Genomic DNA, 16878 nt, shown 5'->3' with positions numbered 1-16878 from the left:
GTTTTGTATATGTGTGTGTGTATATACATGCGTGTGTACCATGTACGATATAATACACATACACACACTCTGTATAATATTGAAAACATTTTGCAAAACATTCTGTTGTACCCAAATGCAGCAGGGCATTGATTCTACGCGCACACACATTGTCCAGCTCTAACATTGGAATGTTCTGTTGTTGTTATATATGGCTCTAATAGATGTTGTTGTGCATTTGTAATTAAAATTATTTTTATAAGAAAATAAGAAGTCTATATTCATTTAGTTGCTTATGGCAACAAGGACTACCACTTTTGGTAATGTGAAGGCAAAGCCCATTTTCACTAAATTTAAAATAAGCCACCCAATGCACTCAGCAGAGAAAGGGGGTGTCAAAAAAAAGACTAATTAATAACCCCAGTGACCTGACTAAACTAATTTTTACTGTTACAGTACAAGTATGCTCAGGTCCGATGTTAATCTTTCCATTGTATTGGTTACCATTTGAACCTTTTCAGATTTAATAGATCAGTTTGTTATGAGCTATTCAGTGGCGGCTCTTGACTTTTTGACAGGTGAAGCACAAATCACAAAATAGTTATTTCTACCCCGGGATAGAAATAAAGCTTACCTTATTTATAGTGAAGAAACAGCAGGCAGATTTGGGAGCTGGACCTGCCACCACTGCTGCTGCTACCCAGCTTGCATGGGGTGGCAGAACATTAGGTAGGCTGTAGGGCTCTGCAGCAGCTTCTCACACGCACTCAGAGCTCGCCCTGTGCAGGAAGAGGCCAGGGGGGTGAGGTCTGTGTGTGTGCAAGAAGCCAGAGGGCCCGTCCCCTGCAAACTCCTGGCTTCCTGGGCTTAACTGCTACAATCCTGCCCTGGCCTCTCCAAGCAGTGGTTACCATAGCAACGCCTTTAAAAAGTGACTCATGGGCGTGGTAAATTGCCATGATAACAAGGTGGCTTCCTGAGGCACAATTAGCTATACCAAGATTTGAACAGCACTGTGTCCCTCAAACTTTCTGGTATTGCATTTTGCTACTGGAGAGAGAGAGAGTTGTGCCATTTAAATCGAATCATAATTTGTCCTTAAATCTGTATATATTTATCAATTTTTTAAAAAAGAATATGCAGAATGTGTTTTGTACCTTTTGGGAATTCTTGATTAGGCTGTGCCTCACTGGCCTGGGCTGACAAATCTGCCCCTGACCTATACACAGTTCTTAGCTACTAGTCTGTTCTGAAAAGGTTTCTATAGCTAAGCTGTCTTACAGTTCATTATGTCTTCATTTCCCCCTCCCTAGCTTGCTCTGGTTGGTATTAAAGTACAGAAACCAACTTATTCTTCTGTTTTAGGGCTATCAAAGACCAAGTCACTACATTGCAACCCAAGGTAAGAATCTTCCAGAGCACTGTCACCCAGCAAACCTGCTCCATAACAATCAGTGGACTCTGCCCTTAAACCTACGATATAAAAATGGAACTAGATTTGGTATGTAGTGTATAGTTTGCAGCAGCCACTGTTTATCCTTCTATGCTGCAGCAATTTAATATAATTTGCCTACATGGAGCATGCATAAATTAAAACTTGGATTAATTTGTTGTACTAAATATTGAGTACCTCCTACTCCTCCTCTTATTGTTTCCCCATATAAGTCTAATCAATAGTTTCTACGGTCATTTGCAATTTTGAGGGTAGTGGGGGAAGGGCACATGGGCTGAAAGAAGAGGAAAATTTCAGCGTATCTCGGGTGTTTGTCTTCTCATAGTACTATATGTTATGCAGCTGTGGTGTTGGTCCAAGACCAATATTGCTGGGGTAAATAATGATGTAGTTACCACCATTGTAGCAGTTTTTGGACAAGCTGAGACCAAAGATGGGCAGTGATTCCCAGGGAGCTTTGACCAGTGAGGCTCTAAACAGAGAGAAGTGAGGAAAGTCTTCCAAATTCAACATCCTGGAAGGAAAAGGAAAGGAGAGGAGGAGGCTTCCATTTTCTGTATAAATCAATCACTTTGCACCTCAGGTGAAGCTATGCAAGTTGTAGAAAAGTAAACAGGTTTGACTAAATTGTTTCCATTTCCTAATATAGGGCCACATTTTAAAGACTGCCTCTAATTATGCACCTGGAATCAATTGCAGGCATAAATAATATGCTTTTGTCATGTAGCTACCTAATTATGGTCACAAATCAAGTAATTAGATGTCTAAATCTAATTTTTACTTGTAGTTGATTGTACCTGCAAAATTAGAGGCTAAATGGAAACCTGTTTAAAAATTTGGCCCATAAGTTTTTATCATATATCAGTCCAAAGTCCTTTTCTTTGGGCTCTAATGGAATCTGTATATGCCTGCCTTCCTTTATTGATTATGTTTGCACCCGAACATTTAGTTGTGTTTTAACACATTAATTAACACAGTTGTAAATTCTTGTCCATACAGGACACAAACATTTGTTGCCTATTATATTTAGATCTAGGCTACAGCATATGATCAAACATAAGTAGAAGCAAATGTTTGTGTCCTCAATCAAATGTTTGTGTAGTGTCGACACTAGAATTTACAGCCATGTTAATTAACAAGTGTTAAAACAAAACTAAAAAATTATATCCACATATGGCTTCTATCGTACTGTCTGAGTAGCTACTACAGTGTATGAGCACTTACACTTTAATATCTTTCAAGTGGTAGTTTGGTTAAATTGAGATGCTTCTGCCCCGATTATGAATAACATTATGGTTTAACAACTGTCGTCAATATAATGCTGCAATTCTGTAGGGATTATTAGAGCCTTTCATATCTGAGCAAATAATTTTCTGCATTTCAAATGCCTATGCTAAAAGATTTTGTTTTTAGTGTTCAGTTGGGTAATAGTTTTATTACATAGTGTTAAATGTTTTTTTTCCAGGTCCAGTCCATGAAACAGTGTACGATTTCTGGAGAATGATATGGCAGGAACAGTCAGCTTGTGTTGTGATGGTTACAAATTTAGTTGAAGTTGGACGGGTAAGGAACTTTATTTTTAAAATGTTATATCCTAAGGATAGCCTCTCAAATTGCTGTTTATCATTGCTGAAGAAAATACAGAAAAGTCTTTTGAAAGACACCCTTAACTCTGAGGGTGAAGGAGATAAGAAAGTATTTTTCTGAGTTCATATGTCCTTGCAGCTTGAAGTAGCATTATATAATATGGCTGCTTTATAAAGAAAAGACCTAACGAATCAGGCTGTTGCCATGTTATTTTAATGAATAGGGAACAATGCTGCCTGAATCCATAATACAATCTAGTGCATAAGAAACATTTATATATTACTCTGTGCTCAGATGATCACAGTTAGCTGACTAGACAACAAGTGCACATCATCTTTAACAGCAGATAGAAATCAGCAAATTATTTTGCATTTTAGGATTAGCCAGTCTCTTGAGAATTACTTTAATAAAACACCTGAGATTGCTTTACAACAACATAATTATTGAAATGGAAAACATCGCACAGCATTAATTAAAACCAGTGAAAAATATATTTTCCTTACTAAAAAACTATCGAATTCAGATTCACTAATTCAGAAAGATAATTTGGCCTTTGTGGAGGGATGTGTAAATCAGCAGGAACTCTTAACACTAACATTATGAACAGCTTTCGCAGTACTTGACTGGCAGTTGGTGCGTCTGGTCCACAATAGGGTTCATATGACTACATCATCATTTTGAAAATAATTGTGATATAATGAGTTAAATTACTGTTTGGCATGCTTTCACTTTTGTATGCTTTAAGATGCCTTTTAATTCTGTTTTTAGGTCAAGTGCTATAAGTACTGGCCTGATGACACCGAAGTTTATGGGGACTTCAAAGTGACTTGTGTGGAAATGGAGCCACTTGCGGAGTACGTAGTCAGGACATTCACCCTTGAAAGGGTAAGCCCTTTGAAAGACACCATCAGAATATTGCTTCCTTGCAGTCAGTTCATTAAACAGTGTCTTTCACATATTCAAGTACAATACCAAGTCATTCTGCCTAATTAACAATTCCATAATGCAGAATTTATTTTACCATAGGAAGAATATGTTACTTCATTGGTTCGCAATCATTCATATACCTGTAGCTCTTGTACTTCAATAATTTGTTTTGACTGGTGTTGTATACTTCCCTTCCTGATCTTAAAAATGAACCTGTATGCTGGGCCCAAGTACATTGTTCTTAACCATCTTCCCATTCACTGGAACATGTCCTGACCCTTACAGGAGTTAATGTTGCACCAGTACCCTGACTTGTTTATTACGTAGAGTATGAACTTAAATGGATATGGATAGCAAATACTAGCTGGTGTGGAACAGCTGTGGTCTTCTGGTATAACTGTTACACCTGTCTGCATAGGTTGGAGAATTCTATGTTATATATAGAAACATCAGTAAAATGCTTTTCTGTGTTGACTCTAAAAACTATTAGAACAGTTGATCTAGCATCCTTTAATAGCAAATATAAGTATTATGTGTTTCAGATTTGCCCTACATTATCAAAATATCACAGTATGGCACCATTATACTATGTAAGCCTTATGTGATAAGATGCCAGGCAGTTTAGAATAGATTCTGCTCTTTGTATGTATATGTGATAAAGATGAACCAGGAATTTATTAATAGCCATGTTTATATTCTATTGTAAAATCAGTTTTCCTTTAAACGTAGAATGCCATGTTCTTTGCTTAAATTAATTTGAGAAGACAGTATATAGATTCTGACAGTGTTGTCATTGCTTGACTCAAAGAATATTTTTGGGTGTTGAATATTTTGAGTTTAATAACCTCTTTCAAAATATTATTTTTGTCTTTGACAGAGAGGTTACAATGAAATCCGTGAACTTAAACAGTTCCATTTCACAGGCTGGCCAGATCATGGAGTTCCTTACAATGCCACAGGCCTCCTTTCATTTATACGTCGAGTCAAATTGTCTAACCCTCCTAGTGCTGGGCCTGTTGTTGTACATTGCAGGTGTGTAGAAAAGAGGTAGATGAATTTTCTACAACTTTATACGTGAGCTTGTATAGTGGTCTCTTGTGAAGTTGTGGGGTTTGTCTTTTTGTTGTTTAACTTTTGGGAATGAATTTGCTCTTTCAGTGCCCTGTCCACACTGGAAGCAAAACTAGGCTAACTACAGCAACGTTCAAACATAGCTAGATTCTAGTAAAATTTCCCCGATTTGTACGGGAAGATATTTTTTCATCAAAACTGTTAGCCAAGCCTTGTTATAATGTAGGCTAACGTTTAACGTGCTCTATGGCAAAATTTTATGACCGAGTACTAGGACGGTATTTTGTTACAGCTATGTTGACATTTAAAATGTGCTTTTGTGAAATATAATTTTAAGTAGAATATTTAATTGAACATATAGCAACAAATAGATCCACCCAGTGAAGCAACATTCTGAAATAAGCCTGGATATTGGATATAGTGGGAACAACTAAAGAGTGTTGATTTCCTTGTAAGTTTTGCAAATTTCCCATTATGGTGCACAGTTCATTGAAATATGATTTCTTGGCAAATCCATCAAATGTGTTAACTGCACTGTTACATTCTGCACATAGAGTTAGCCAAGTTGTGCATGTTGCAGGAATTCACTTTGCAAATATCTATAATAGCTATGTAAAAACCCAAGAGACACTCCCATACAATCCTGATATTGCTCAAGTGGAGCAATAGATACCAGTGGAGCAATACCAGAAGACTGTTAACTGCGCAAAGCAGAGTATAAGGGAGAGTCTACATTTTACAGTCAAACTTTATCTGAAATTGTCCCTTGGGAAAAAAGGTCCCCCTTAGTCTCTCTGAATAAAGATGAAGTCCTATATGTTTTGAAGTGCTTCCATAAAGAGCATAGTCATCCTGAAGATCTCTGTTCAACTAACAAGTCTGTTACTACAGTTTTGTTTCTGGACCATGAAGGAATGTTCTGAGATACTAAAAAGGAACCTCACTGATACTGTTTTTACATAATCTGAGATCTGTTGAAAAGTTCTTGCTTTTGAGTTATATACATTTCATGTGTGTTTAAATGCTATTCTGAAGAATAAAAGGGAAAACTGGAAGTTTATGTAATAGTGGAAAGATACGTATGAGAACTTAGGTTAGTGTTCCAAGTATGTACTTGTAAATGCCAAAGAGAGTTTGCTAAGTTTGTGGGGTAGATTTACTGGATTGTGGGGAGTACTCTGAAATTATTTCCTGATTCTTTTCAGTGCTGGTGCTGGACGAACTGGCTGTTACATTGTGATTGACATCATGCTAGACATGGCAGAAAGGGAAGGTGTTGTGGACATCTACAATTGTGTCAAAGCCTTACGGTCGCGTCGCATCAACATGGTACAAACAGAGGTATGGTAGCTTATCTTTCCTAGCTGCATTAAGTCAGAATTTTATTCCTGTAATCACTACAGCAAAATCCTCTTAATCATAGAATATCAGGGTTGGAAGGGACCTCAGGAGGTCATCTAGTCCAACCTCCTGCTCAAAGCAGGACCAATCCCCAATTTTTGCCCCAGATCCCTAAGTGGCCCCCTCAAGAACTGAACTCACAACTCTGGGTTTAGCAGGCCAATGCTCAAACCACTGAACAAATAAATTTGTTAGTCTCTAAGGTGCCACAAGTACTCCTTTTCTTTTTGCGAATACAGACTAACACGGCTGCTACTCTAAATCCCCCCAGTCAGTCACCCATCCCGCCCTCCCCCCGGCAGATGGCTATTTATCCACAGTAAGAGGAATTTCTGCATAAGAACAGTACTGTGGAGCCATGAGCACACAGCACAGAGGATCTGCCAGCCCTTTGCCTGCTCCCAAACTGGAGCCCACCCAATCCAGAACAATAGAACCCAGTAGCTTCCACGCGCTCCAGGATCAGCACGGTCCAAAGCACCTTCAAACGCTGGGCCTGCTGATAAAAGAACAAAAGTCAACTCTTGTCCTGGCTCAGAGAATAGAATTTTTTGGGGCGGTGCTTGACTCGACCCAACCCAGGGCCTTTCTGCCAGAGGCCTGATTTCGGACCAGGTTGGACCTGATATCCAATGTTATGGTCCATCCAATTATGACAGCTCGGGTTTGCCTCAAGCTACTGGGGCACATGGCAACATGTACTTACGTAGTTCAGCGTGAAAGACTGTGCCTCAGACCCCTCCAGACGTGGCTAGCATCAGTATGCTCCCTGAGCAGACACCACTTGGACTCTGGTACTCCCCTAGTCTTCGCCTCCCTGAACTGGTGGAAAGACCCAAGATCTGAAATGATGGGGTTGCCCTTTATTACCTTTCAACTATCAGTAGTTTTAATCTTGGATGCGTCAGACCTAGGGTGGGGAGCCCACCTCAGGACTCAGGGCCGCAGGTCCCAAGAAGAACTCTCCTTGCACATAAACTTCACGGATCTCAGGGCAGTACACTTAGCTTGCCAGGTGTTCCTTCCCCGAATCTCAGGTGATGTGGTGCAAGTCCTGACAGACAATACCACAGCCATGTTCTATATCAACAAGCAGGGAGGTGCCCAATCTTTAGCTCTTTGTCAGGAGGCTACCTGTCTGGAACTTGTGCACAAAGTACTCCATTCATCTCGAGGTGACACATCTCCCAGGAGCCTGGAATGTACTGTCAGATCACCTCAGCAGATCCCTTTCCTCTCACTATGAGTGGTCCCTTCATATGAAGGTCCCAAATTAATCTTCCAACAGCGGGCCTCCCCAAGTGGACCTGTTCATTACCAGACAGAACAGAAAATGCCAACAGTTCTGCTCGCTGTCTGGGTACAGCTCAGGCTCCCTCTCCAATGCTTTCCTGTTCCCATGGACAGATCTCTGATTCTATGCCTTTCCTCCAATCTCTCTGGTTCACACGGTCCTCCTAAAAGTCAAACAAACAAGTCAAGAGTCATTCTGATAGCCCCCGCATGGCCATGCCAACACTGGCTCGTCGTGCTCCTGGATCTGTCAGTAGCAGCTCCACTCTCGCGCCCACTCAGCCCATACCTAATCTCACAAGACCACAGCAGGTTGCTTCACCCGAACCTCACTTTCCTGCCCCTAACTGTATGGATGCTGCATGGCTGAACCCAGAAGAACAAGCTTGCTCAGAACAGGTCTTGCTGTGTTGTAGAAAGGCATCCACCAGGGCTACCTACCTGGCCAAATGGAAGCGCTTCTCAACATGTGCGTCTCAATGAGCTCTCTCTCCATCTCGATCTTCCCTTCAGTCTGTCTTGGACTACTTGCTCCACTTAAAGCAACAGGGGCTGATTCCTCTTGTCTATCAAGGTGCACTTAGCAGCCATCTCAGCTTTCCACCCACCGATGAACGGCAGGTCAGTGTTCTCCTACGAGATAACTGTATGTTTCTCAAAGGGCTGGAGAAGCTCTACCCTCAGGTCTGTGAGCCAATCCCCCCCATAGGACTTAAACCTGGTTCTGTCAAACCTCATGGGTCCCCTTTTCAAGCCACTAGCATCATGCCCCCTGTTGCTTCTCTCTTGGAAGGTCACCTTCCTGGAGGCAATCACCTTAGAATCATAGAATCATAGAATATCAGGGTTGGAAGGGACCTCAGGAGGTCATCTAGTCCAACCCCCTGCTCAAAGCAGGACCAATCCCCAATTAAATCATCCCAGCCAGGGCTTTGTCAAGCCTGACCTTAAAAACTTCTAAGGAAGGAGATTCTACCACCTCCCTAGGTAACGCATTCCAGTGTTTCACCACCCTCCTAGTGAAAAAGATTTTCCTAATATCCAACCTAAACCTCCCCCACTGCAACTTGAGACCATTACTCCTTGTCCTGTCATCTTCTACCACTGAGAATAGTCTAGAACCATCCTCTTTGGAACCACCTCTCAGGTAGTTGAAAGCAGCTATCAAATCCCCCCTCATTCTTCTCTTCTGCAGACTAAACAATCCCAGTTCCCTCAGCCTCTCCTCATAAGTCATGTGTTCCAGACCCCTAATCATTTTTGTTGCCCTTCGCTGGACACTCTCCAATTTATCCACATCCTTCTTGTAGTGTGGGGCCCAAAACTGGACACAGTACTCCAGATGAGGCCTCACCAATGTTGAATAGAGGGGAACGATCACGTCCCTCGATCTGCTCGCTATGCCCCTACTTATACATCCCAAAATGCCATTGGCCTTCTTGGCAACAAGGGCACACTGGTGACTCATATCCAGCTTCTCGTCCACTGTAACCCCTAGGTCCTTTTCCGCAGAACTGCCATTCGGTCCCTAGTCTGTAGCTGTGCATTGGGTTCTTCCGTCCTAAGTGCAGGACCCTGCATTTATCCTTATTGAACCTCATCAGGTTTCTTTTGGCCCAATCCTCCAATTTGTCCAGGTCCCTCTGTATCCTATCTCTGCCCTCCAACGTATCTACCACTCCTCCCAGTTTAGTATCATCCGCAAATTTGCTAAGAGTGCAATCCACACCATCCTCCAGATCATTTATGAAGATATTGAACAAAACCGGCCCCAGGACCGACCCCTGGGGCACTCCACTTGACACCGGCTGCCAACTAGACATGGAGCCATTGATCACTACCCGCTGAGCCCGACAATCTAGCCAACTTTCTACCCAGCTTATAGTACATTCATCCAGCCCATACTTCTTTAACTTGCTGACAAGAATACTGTGGGAGACAGTGTCAAAAGCTTTGCTAAAGTCAAGAAACAATACATCCACTGCTTTCCCTTCATCCACAGAATCAGTAATCTCATCATAGAAGGCGATTAGATTAGTCAGGCATGACCTTCCCTTGGTGAATCCATGCTGACTGTTCCTGATCACTTGACTCTCGTCTAAGTGCTTCAGGATTGATTCCTTGAGGACCTGCTCCATGATTTTTCCGGGGACTGAGGTGAGGCTGACCGGCCTGTAGTTCCCAGGATCCTCCTCCTTCCCTTTTTTAAAGATTGGCACTACATTAGCCTTTTTCCAGTCATCTGGGACTTCCCCCGTTCGCCACGAGTTTTCAAAGATAATGGCCAATGGCTCTGCAATCACATCCGCCAATTCCTTTAGCACTCTCGGATGCAACTCGTCCGGCCCCATGGACTTGTGCACGTCCAGCTTTTCTAAATAGTCCCTAACCACCTCTTTCTCCACAGAGGGCTGGCCATCTACTCCCCATGTTGCGATGCCCAGCGCAGCAGTCTGGGAGCTGTCCTTGTTAGTGAAGACAGAGGCAAAAAAAGCATTGAGCACATTAGCTTTTTCCACATCCTCTGTCACTAGGTTGCCTCCCTCATTCAGTAAGGGGCCCACACTTTCCTTGGCTTTCTTCTTGTTGCCAACATACCTGAAGAAACTGTTCTTGTTACTCTTGACATCTCTTGCTAGCTGCAGCTCCAGGTGCGATTTGGCCCTCCTGATTTCATTCCTACATGCCCGAGCAATATTTTTATACTCTTCCCTGGTCATATGTCCAACCTTCCACTTCTTGTAAGCTTCTTTTTTATGTTTAAGATCCGCTAGGATTTCACCGTTAAGCCAAGCTGGTCGCCTGCCATATTTACTATTCTTTCGACTCATCGGGATGGTTTGTCCCTGTAACCTCAACAGGGATTCCTTGAAATACAGCCAGCTCTCCTGGACTCCTTTCCCCTTCATGTTAGTCCCCCAGGGGATCTTACCCATCTGCTCCCTGAGGGAGTCAAAGTCTGCTTTCCTGAAGTCCAGGGTCCCTATCCTGCTGTTTACCTTTCTTCCCTGTGTCAGGATCCTGAACTCGACCATCTCATGGTCACTGCCTCCCAGATTCCCATCCACTTTTGCTTCCCCCACTAATTCTTCCCTGTTTGTGAGCAGGAGGTCAAGAAAAGCTCCCCCCCTAGTTGGCTCGTCTAGCACTTGCACCAGGAAATTGTCCCCTACGCTTTCCAAAAACTTCCTGGATTGTCTATGCACCGCTGTATTGCTCTCCCAGCAAATATCAGGAAAATTAAAGTCACCCATGAGAACCAGGGCGTGTGATCTAGTAGCTTCTGCGAGTTGCCGGAAGAAAGCCTCATCCCCCTGATCCGGTGGTCTATAGCAGACTCCCACCACTACATCACTCTTGTTGCTCACACTTCTAAACTTAATCCAGAGACACTCAGGTTTTTCTGCAGTTTCGTACCGGAGCTCTGAGCAGTCATACTGCTCCCTTACATACAGTGCTACTCCCCCACCTTTTCTGCCCTGCCTGTCCTTCCTGAACAGTTTATAACCATCCATGACAGTACTCCAGTCATGTGAGTTATCCCACCAAGTCTCTGTTATTCCAATCACGTCATAATTCCCTGACATCACCAGGACCTCCAGTTCTCCCTGCTTGTTTCCAAGGCTTTGTGCATTCGTATATAAGCACTTGAGAGAACCTGCTGATCGCCCCTCATTCTCAGTATGAGGCAGGAGCCCTCCCCTCACAGACGTTCCTGCCTGTCCTTCCTCCCGGTATCCCGTTTTCCCACTTACCTCAGGGCTTTGGTCTCCTTCCCCCGGTGAACCTAGTTTAAAGCCCTCCTTACTAGGTTAGCCAGCCTGCTCGCAAAGATGCTCTTCCCTCTCTTCGTAAGATGGAGCCCGTCTCTGCCCAGCACTCCTCCTTCATGGAACACCATCCCAGAAGGGTCTCTGAAATCAAGACCTTTACATCAGAACCACCTCATATGGAGTTCTTCAAGGACAAGGTCCAGCCACGCCCCGACCCGGCCTTCCTGCCAGAGGTGGTATCACAATTTTATATCAACCAGGCCAAGAGCCCAGGCTTCATCAGCAGAGTTCCTCTCACAGTTCCCAATCCAGGACATTTGCAGGGTCACAACCTAGACATCAGTACAGACTTTCGCACCTCACTACACCATCACCCAGCAGGCCCCGGACAACGCTCGTCTTGGGAGAGCAGTGTTGCTGTCAGCATCTCCATGACCTCTGAGCCCACCTCCTGGGGTACTGTTTGTGAGTCACCTAACATGGAATGGACAAGAGCAAGCACTCGAAGAAGGAAACATAGTTACTAACCATTCCATAACTGTTCTTCAAGGTGTGTTGCTCGTGTCCATTCCACAGCCCACCCTCCTGACCCTCTGTCAGAGTTAAGGACAAGAAGTAACTGAGAGGGTGAAGAGCTGGCGGCACTCTTTAAACCAGCGCATAAGCGCACAGCACCAGAGGGTGCTAAAGCCAGCTTGACAGATACCACTAAGGGAAAAATCTCTGGCAACGGTGCACGTGGTGCACAACCACACCTAACTTGGAATGGACATGAGCAGCAACACATCTCAAAGAATACAGAAAGGTTAGTCACTGTTTTCTCTAATAACGAAGTAATAAAAACTACCATCATGAAGCGTTCACACCATTGAGTCACCACACGATCTTACTGTCATTCTCGTTGTCCCTTCCACTTACTCTCTCAGTTGTTTGTTACTTCTTGTCTAGCCTTGGATTTTAAATTCTTTGTGGGCAGAGACTGTGTGTTACGAACTCTCTGATGTGACTAGCACACTGTGGGTCTTGCAGGCCCACCATCGGAAATGCAGGGCCCCAGGGCCAGGGCCATCCCGAGCGGGGTGAGGCCAGGGGCAGAAGTGACGAATCTGTCACTTCTGGGACTGCCCACACTGGCCAATCGCGCCGGCCCTTGGGGCCCCCCAAAGCCTGGGGCCTGGAGCAGTCGCATGCCGAGGAGTCCTGCGGCCTGCCTGGGCAATTTAAAAGGGCCCAGGTCTCCTGGCTGACACCGCTGCTGCTGTGGCAGCAGCCAGGGGCTTCCAGGCCCTTTTAAATCACCCAGGCCCCTGGGCAGTTGCCCCCTTTGCCGTCCCCTGTTGACAGGCCTGGGGTGTTGTATAATATTTGACAAAACATACTGTTGGAATAATAATGCAGCTGGCTGGGGGCTGCAGACTCACTGGACAGGCCAACAGAATCAGGAGGCAGCATTTCCTGTGTTGGTGTAATGCTGAGTCTGTTGCCTACCCAGTGCTAGTTATGAGACACTAGGTATACCAGTCCACCTACGAATAAGTAGCATGAAATATGCCACATAATTTCTAGGAGCAGGTAGTGCTTGAAGCATTTTATATGCTTTCTGTATGTATCATGGAACTGAAAGCTACCGTTAAGGAAGCAAACAAGCAGAACCAGCATGAGCCTGTCTCCCACGCTGACCTATGCACCACAAAATCACCTGAAAATTCCCCCATTAAGCAAATTAGTGTACTTATGCACTTACGATCGCTGTACTTAAATTAGTTCTCAGGGAAAATACTGATTAACTGCATCCTAGTTAGGCAGAGTGTACTGTACTTAAGGTGCTAAAGCAATATCCAAGGGATTGATGGAAGCTGCTTTGAAATAAGATTTATAGAAGGGGGAAGATCCACTTATCTTGAAGGAAAGTAAGATTTTATTTTGTTTTAAAATTGTTAGATTTTTTTCCTTTTCCCCTTTGGTAGGAGCAGTACATCTTTATTCATGATGCCATTCTGGAAGCTTGTTTATGTGGAGAAACTGCCATCCCTGTCTGTGAATTCAAAGCTGCATATTTTGATATGATTAGAATAGACTCTCAGACAAACTCTTCACATCTCAAAGATGAATTTCAGGTATTTACAGTTACTGGTAGCTCTTCATAGAATAGCAACTTCTTTGCCTATAGGTACATACAATTTCTTTTAAGGAAAAAGGCTTTCATATCAAATTCATAACCTTTGTCCCTTTCTTGTGTTTAAGATAATATAACACCCTTTTCTTTTATTATGTACTTTACAAGGTCACTCTTAAATATGAAGGACCCTTCTTAGATTATAACTGCAGTAGACTGCTGACTATAATGAACAGTACTGACCTTGAACTGGCAGGATGGGGGTTTATTTTGCATTTTAAGCAAGTAAGACACAGTTCATATGTGTTTCACAAGATTCTCTTCTATTTTCTTCCTTAGGGATTGCATGTTGGGGGGGGATGCATTTAGAGGATCCGTTCAGCAGTTCCTGATGTCTTCGTACCTGAGCTTTCATTCATTTTAACTGAAAAACTGTCAAGTTTCTCAAGCAGACCCATGCTCTTGTTTGCTTGTGATTTTTCATGTTTCCCACATTGCAACATTTTAAATAAACAAATGAATTTCAAGAACACTGTATATAAGATGTATATATGTAACATGTAACACTGTAACATATTAATTCCCTCTGCTGTTTAGACCCTGAATTCTGTGACCCCTCGGCTGCAAGCTGAAGATTGCAGCATAGCCTGCTTGCCAAGGAATCATGACAAGAATCGCTTCATGGATATGCTGCCACCTGACAGATGTCTGCCTTTCTTAATTACTATTGATGGGGAGAGCAGCAACTATATCAATGCTGCTCTTATGGATGTAAGAGACTACCTCCTTTGTCTACGTAACGTGCCATGAAAAGCTGTGTAATATGAGAGAGAACTCTTGCTGGTTAAAGAAAGGGTAATTCTTTCTTCCTGTAGTGTTCAGTAAAATGGTCTTAAAGAAGGGAGAGGGAAGTCTTGGCAACATTTTTAAAATCCACTAACTTTTGTTGTTCCTTTACAATGTTAGATATCTCAGGCATCTCAGTGCTTCTGTGATCCTCTGGAAAGCTGGGAACTCCCCTTTTTAATAGTATTGTGTTAAATCTCCAATTTCCATTTCTCCATAGTCACAATATATAGCATCTTCAAATCTGTCACTGGTCCAGAAATGAATACTGCTCATCTGAGCTTTGGGCTAATAATTTGCGGGTAGCAATTCCATATCTGTTGGGGAAAAAAAGGAAGTCCTGCCAAGCCACCCCATCCCTTTCCATCTCAGCACCCATGCCCTCAAATGTGATCTGATGTAACAGTCCCACAATAGACGGTCTCCTTCTGCTACTTGCATCCCATGTGTTGCCAGGACACCAGGAGCTGGAGGCTGCAGGGAGTAGAGATGAACAGCCCTGTAGCAGAACAGTAGATACAGGCCAGTCAGCCTCACCTCAGTCCCTGGAAAAATTGTGGAGCAGGTCCTCAAGGAATCAATTCTGAAGCACTTAGGGGAGAGGAAAGTGATCAGGAACAGTCAGCATGGATTCACCAAGGGCAAGTCATGCCTGACTAGTCTAATTGCCTTCTATGACGAGATAACTTGCTCTGTGGATGAGGGGAAAGCAATGGACGTGTTATTCCTTGACTTTAGCAAAGCTTTTGAAATGGTCTCCCACAGTATTCTTGCCAGCAAGTTAAAGAAGTATGGGCTTGATGAATGGACTGTAAGGTGGATAGAAAGCTGGCATGATTGTTGGGCTCAACAGGTAGTGATCAATGGCTCCATGTTTAGTTGGCAGCTGGTATCAAGCAGAGTGCCCCAAGGGTCAGTTCTTGGGCCGGTTTTGTTCAATATCTTCATAAATGATCTGGAGGATGGTGTGGATTGCACCCTCAGCAAGTTTGCAGATGACACTAAACTGGGAAGAGAGGTGGATACGCTGGAGGGTAGGGATAGGTTACAGAGGGACCTAGACAAATTAGAGGATTGGGCCAAAAGAAATCTGATGAGGTTCAACAAGGACAAGTGCAGAGTCCTGTACTTAGGAGGGACGAATCCCATACATGGCTATAGACTAGGGACCGAATGGCTAGGCAGCAGCTCTGCAGAAAAGGACCTAGGGGTTACAGTGGACGAAAAGCTGGATATGAGTCACCAGTGTGCCCTTGTTGCCAAGAAGGCCAATGGCATTTTGGCGTGTATAAGTAGGGGCATTGTCAGCAGATCGAGAGACTTGATCATTCCCCTCTATTCGACATTGGTGAGGCCTCATCTGAAGTACTGTGTCCAGTTTTGGGCCCCACACTACAAGAAGGATGTGGAAAAATTGGTAAGCGTCCAGCGGAGGGCAACAAAAATGATTAGGGGACTGGAACACATGACTTATGAGGAGAGGCTGAGGGAACTGGGATTTTTTAGTCTGCGGAAAAGAAGAATGAGGGGGGATTTGATAGCTGCTTTCAACTACCTGAAAGGGGGTTCCAAAGAGGATGGATCTAGTTCTCAGTGGTAGCAGATGACAGAACAAGGAGTAATGGTCTCAAGTTGCAGTGGGGGAGGTTTAGGTTGGATATTAGGAAAATCTTTTTCACTAGGAGGGTGTTGAAGCACTGGAATGGGTTACCTAGGGAGGTGGTGGAATCTCCTTCCTTTGTGGTTTTTAAGATCAGGCTTGACAAAGGCCTGGCTGGGATGATTTAGTTAGGGATTGGTCTTGCTTTGAGCAGAGGGTTGGACTAGATGACCTCCTGAGGTGCCTTCCAACCCTGCTACTCTATGATTCTATGTTCTCAGCCTCCAGGAGGTTAGTCCCATTGAAGCCTATTTGCACTCTTTGTGCCTCCCCTCTGTGCTGCCTGCAGTCTATGTGCTACAGGGCCAGAAGTCCCCCAGTTGCAGGCATATGGGCTGCAGCCGTCAGGAGATAGAGCTTCTCCAGTCCTATCAGGAGTATTCCAGTTGCAGTAGGAGGTAGTGCAGCCTGAGTACATCAGCAGCTACACAGCTGTGTCCTTATTGGTCGGAATTAATCCCTAATTACCTTTAAAAATAACTGCCAGCCTCCCTTCCCTCGCCCCACGCCCCCCCCCCCCCGACTATCATTCTTCTCAGATGGCAACTGTGCATGACAGTCACCTGCTGGTCTTCTGTTAACTCATTCCACTAGTGACAACATAGCAATGCTCACAACCTGAGTCCAACCCCAGCCAAGAGATGCAGGGAGGGGATGTAAAATGCCAAAAGACTTCTCCAATAAAACTATTAAAAACAAATTTTTAAACTTGAAATCTTTTTGATGTCAGCCCAAAGAGAGGTTTATAAAGAAAAGAAAAAAGCTTTAGGCT

The 16878-nt window shown here is 43.7% G+C and overlaps 1 protein-coding gene and 1 long non-coding RNA gene across 5 annotated transcripts in view; one reads left to right on the top strand and one right to left on the bottom strand.

Moving 5' to 3' along the window:
* The window catches only part of LOC141984895 (uncharacterized), a 79169-nt gene that overhangs the window by 26247 nt on the left and 36044 nt on the right, over positions 1-16878 (bottom strand). Inside the window, exons 2-3 of one of the 2 annotated variants that reach the window (XR_012638835.1) lie at positions 11467-11625; positions 7856-7875 (exon numbers count right to left, since the gene is read on the bottom strand). This is a non-coding gene — a long non-coding RNA (uncharacterized LOC141984895). Of the gene's footprint in view, positions 1-7855; positions 7876-11466; positions 11626-16878 lie in introns of those variants that run through there. The other variant, XR_012638834.1, reaches the window with a different exon arrangement.
* The window catches only part of PTPRK (protein tyrosine phosphatase receptor type K), a 576923-nt gene that overhangs the window by 550789 nt on the left and 9256 nt on the right, over positions 1-16878 (top strand). For 2 of the 3 annotated variants that reach the window (XM_074948398.1, XM_074948399.1), the window contains exons 21-27: positions 1345-1381; positions 2898-2995; positions 3788-3904; positions 4824-4993; positions 6223-6358; positions 13452-13601; positions 14198-14371. In XM_074948398.1, coding sequence (XP_074804499.1) covers positions 1345-1381; positions 2898-2995; positions 3788-3904; positions 4824-4993; positions 6223-6358; positions 13452-13601; positions 14198-14371 — 882 coding nt within the window. The remainder of the gene's footprint in view (positions 1-1344; positions 1382-2897; positions 2996-3787; positions 3905-4823; positions 4994-6222; positions 6359-13451; positions 13602-14197; positions 14372-16878) is intronic. The other variant, XM_074948400.1, reaches the window with a different exon arrangement.

This window comes from Natator depressus, chromosome 3, assembly GCF_965152275.1.
Source record: "Natator depressus isolate rNatDep1 chromosome 3, rNatDep2.hap1, whole genome shotgun sequence".
Taxonomy (NCBI): Eukaryota; Metazoa; Chordata; order Testudines; family Cheloniidae; genus Natator; species Natator depressus.
The sequence above is the reverse complement of the archived record's forward strand: the minus strand, read 5'-3'. Positions and strand labels throughout refer to the sequence as shown.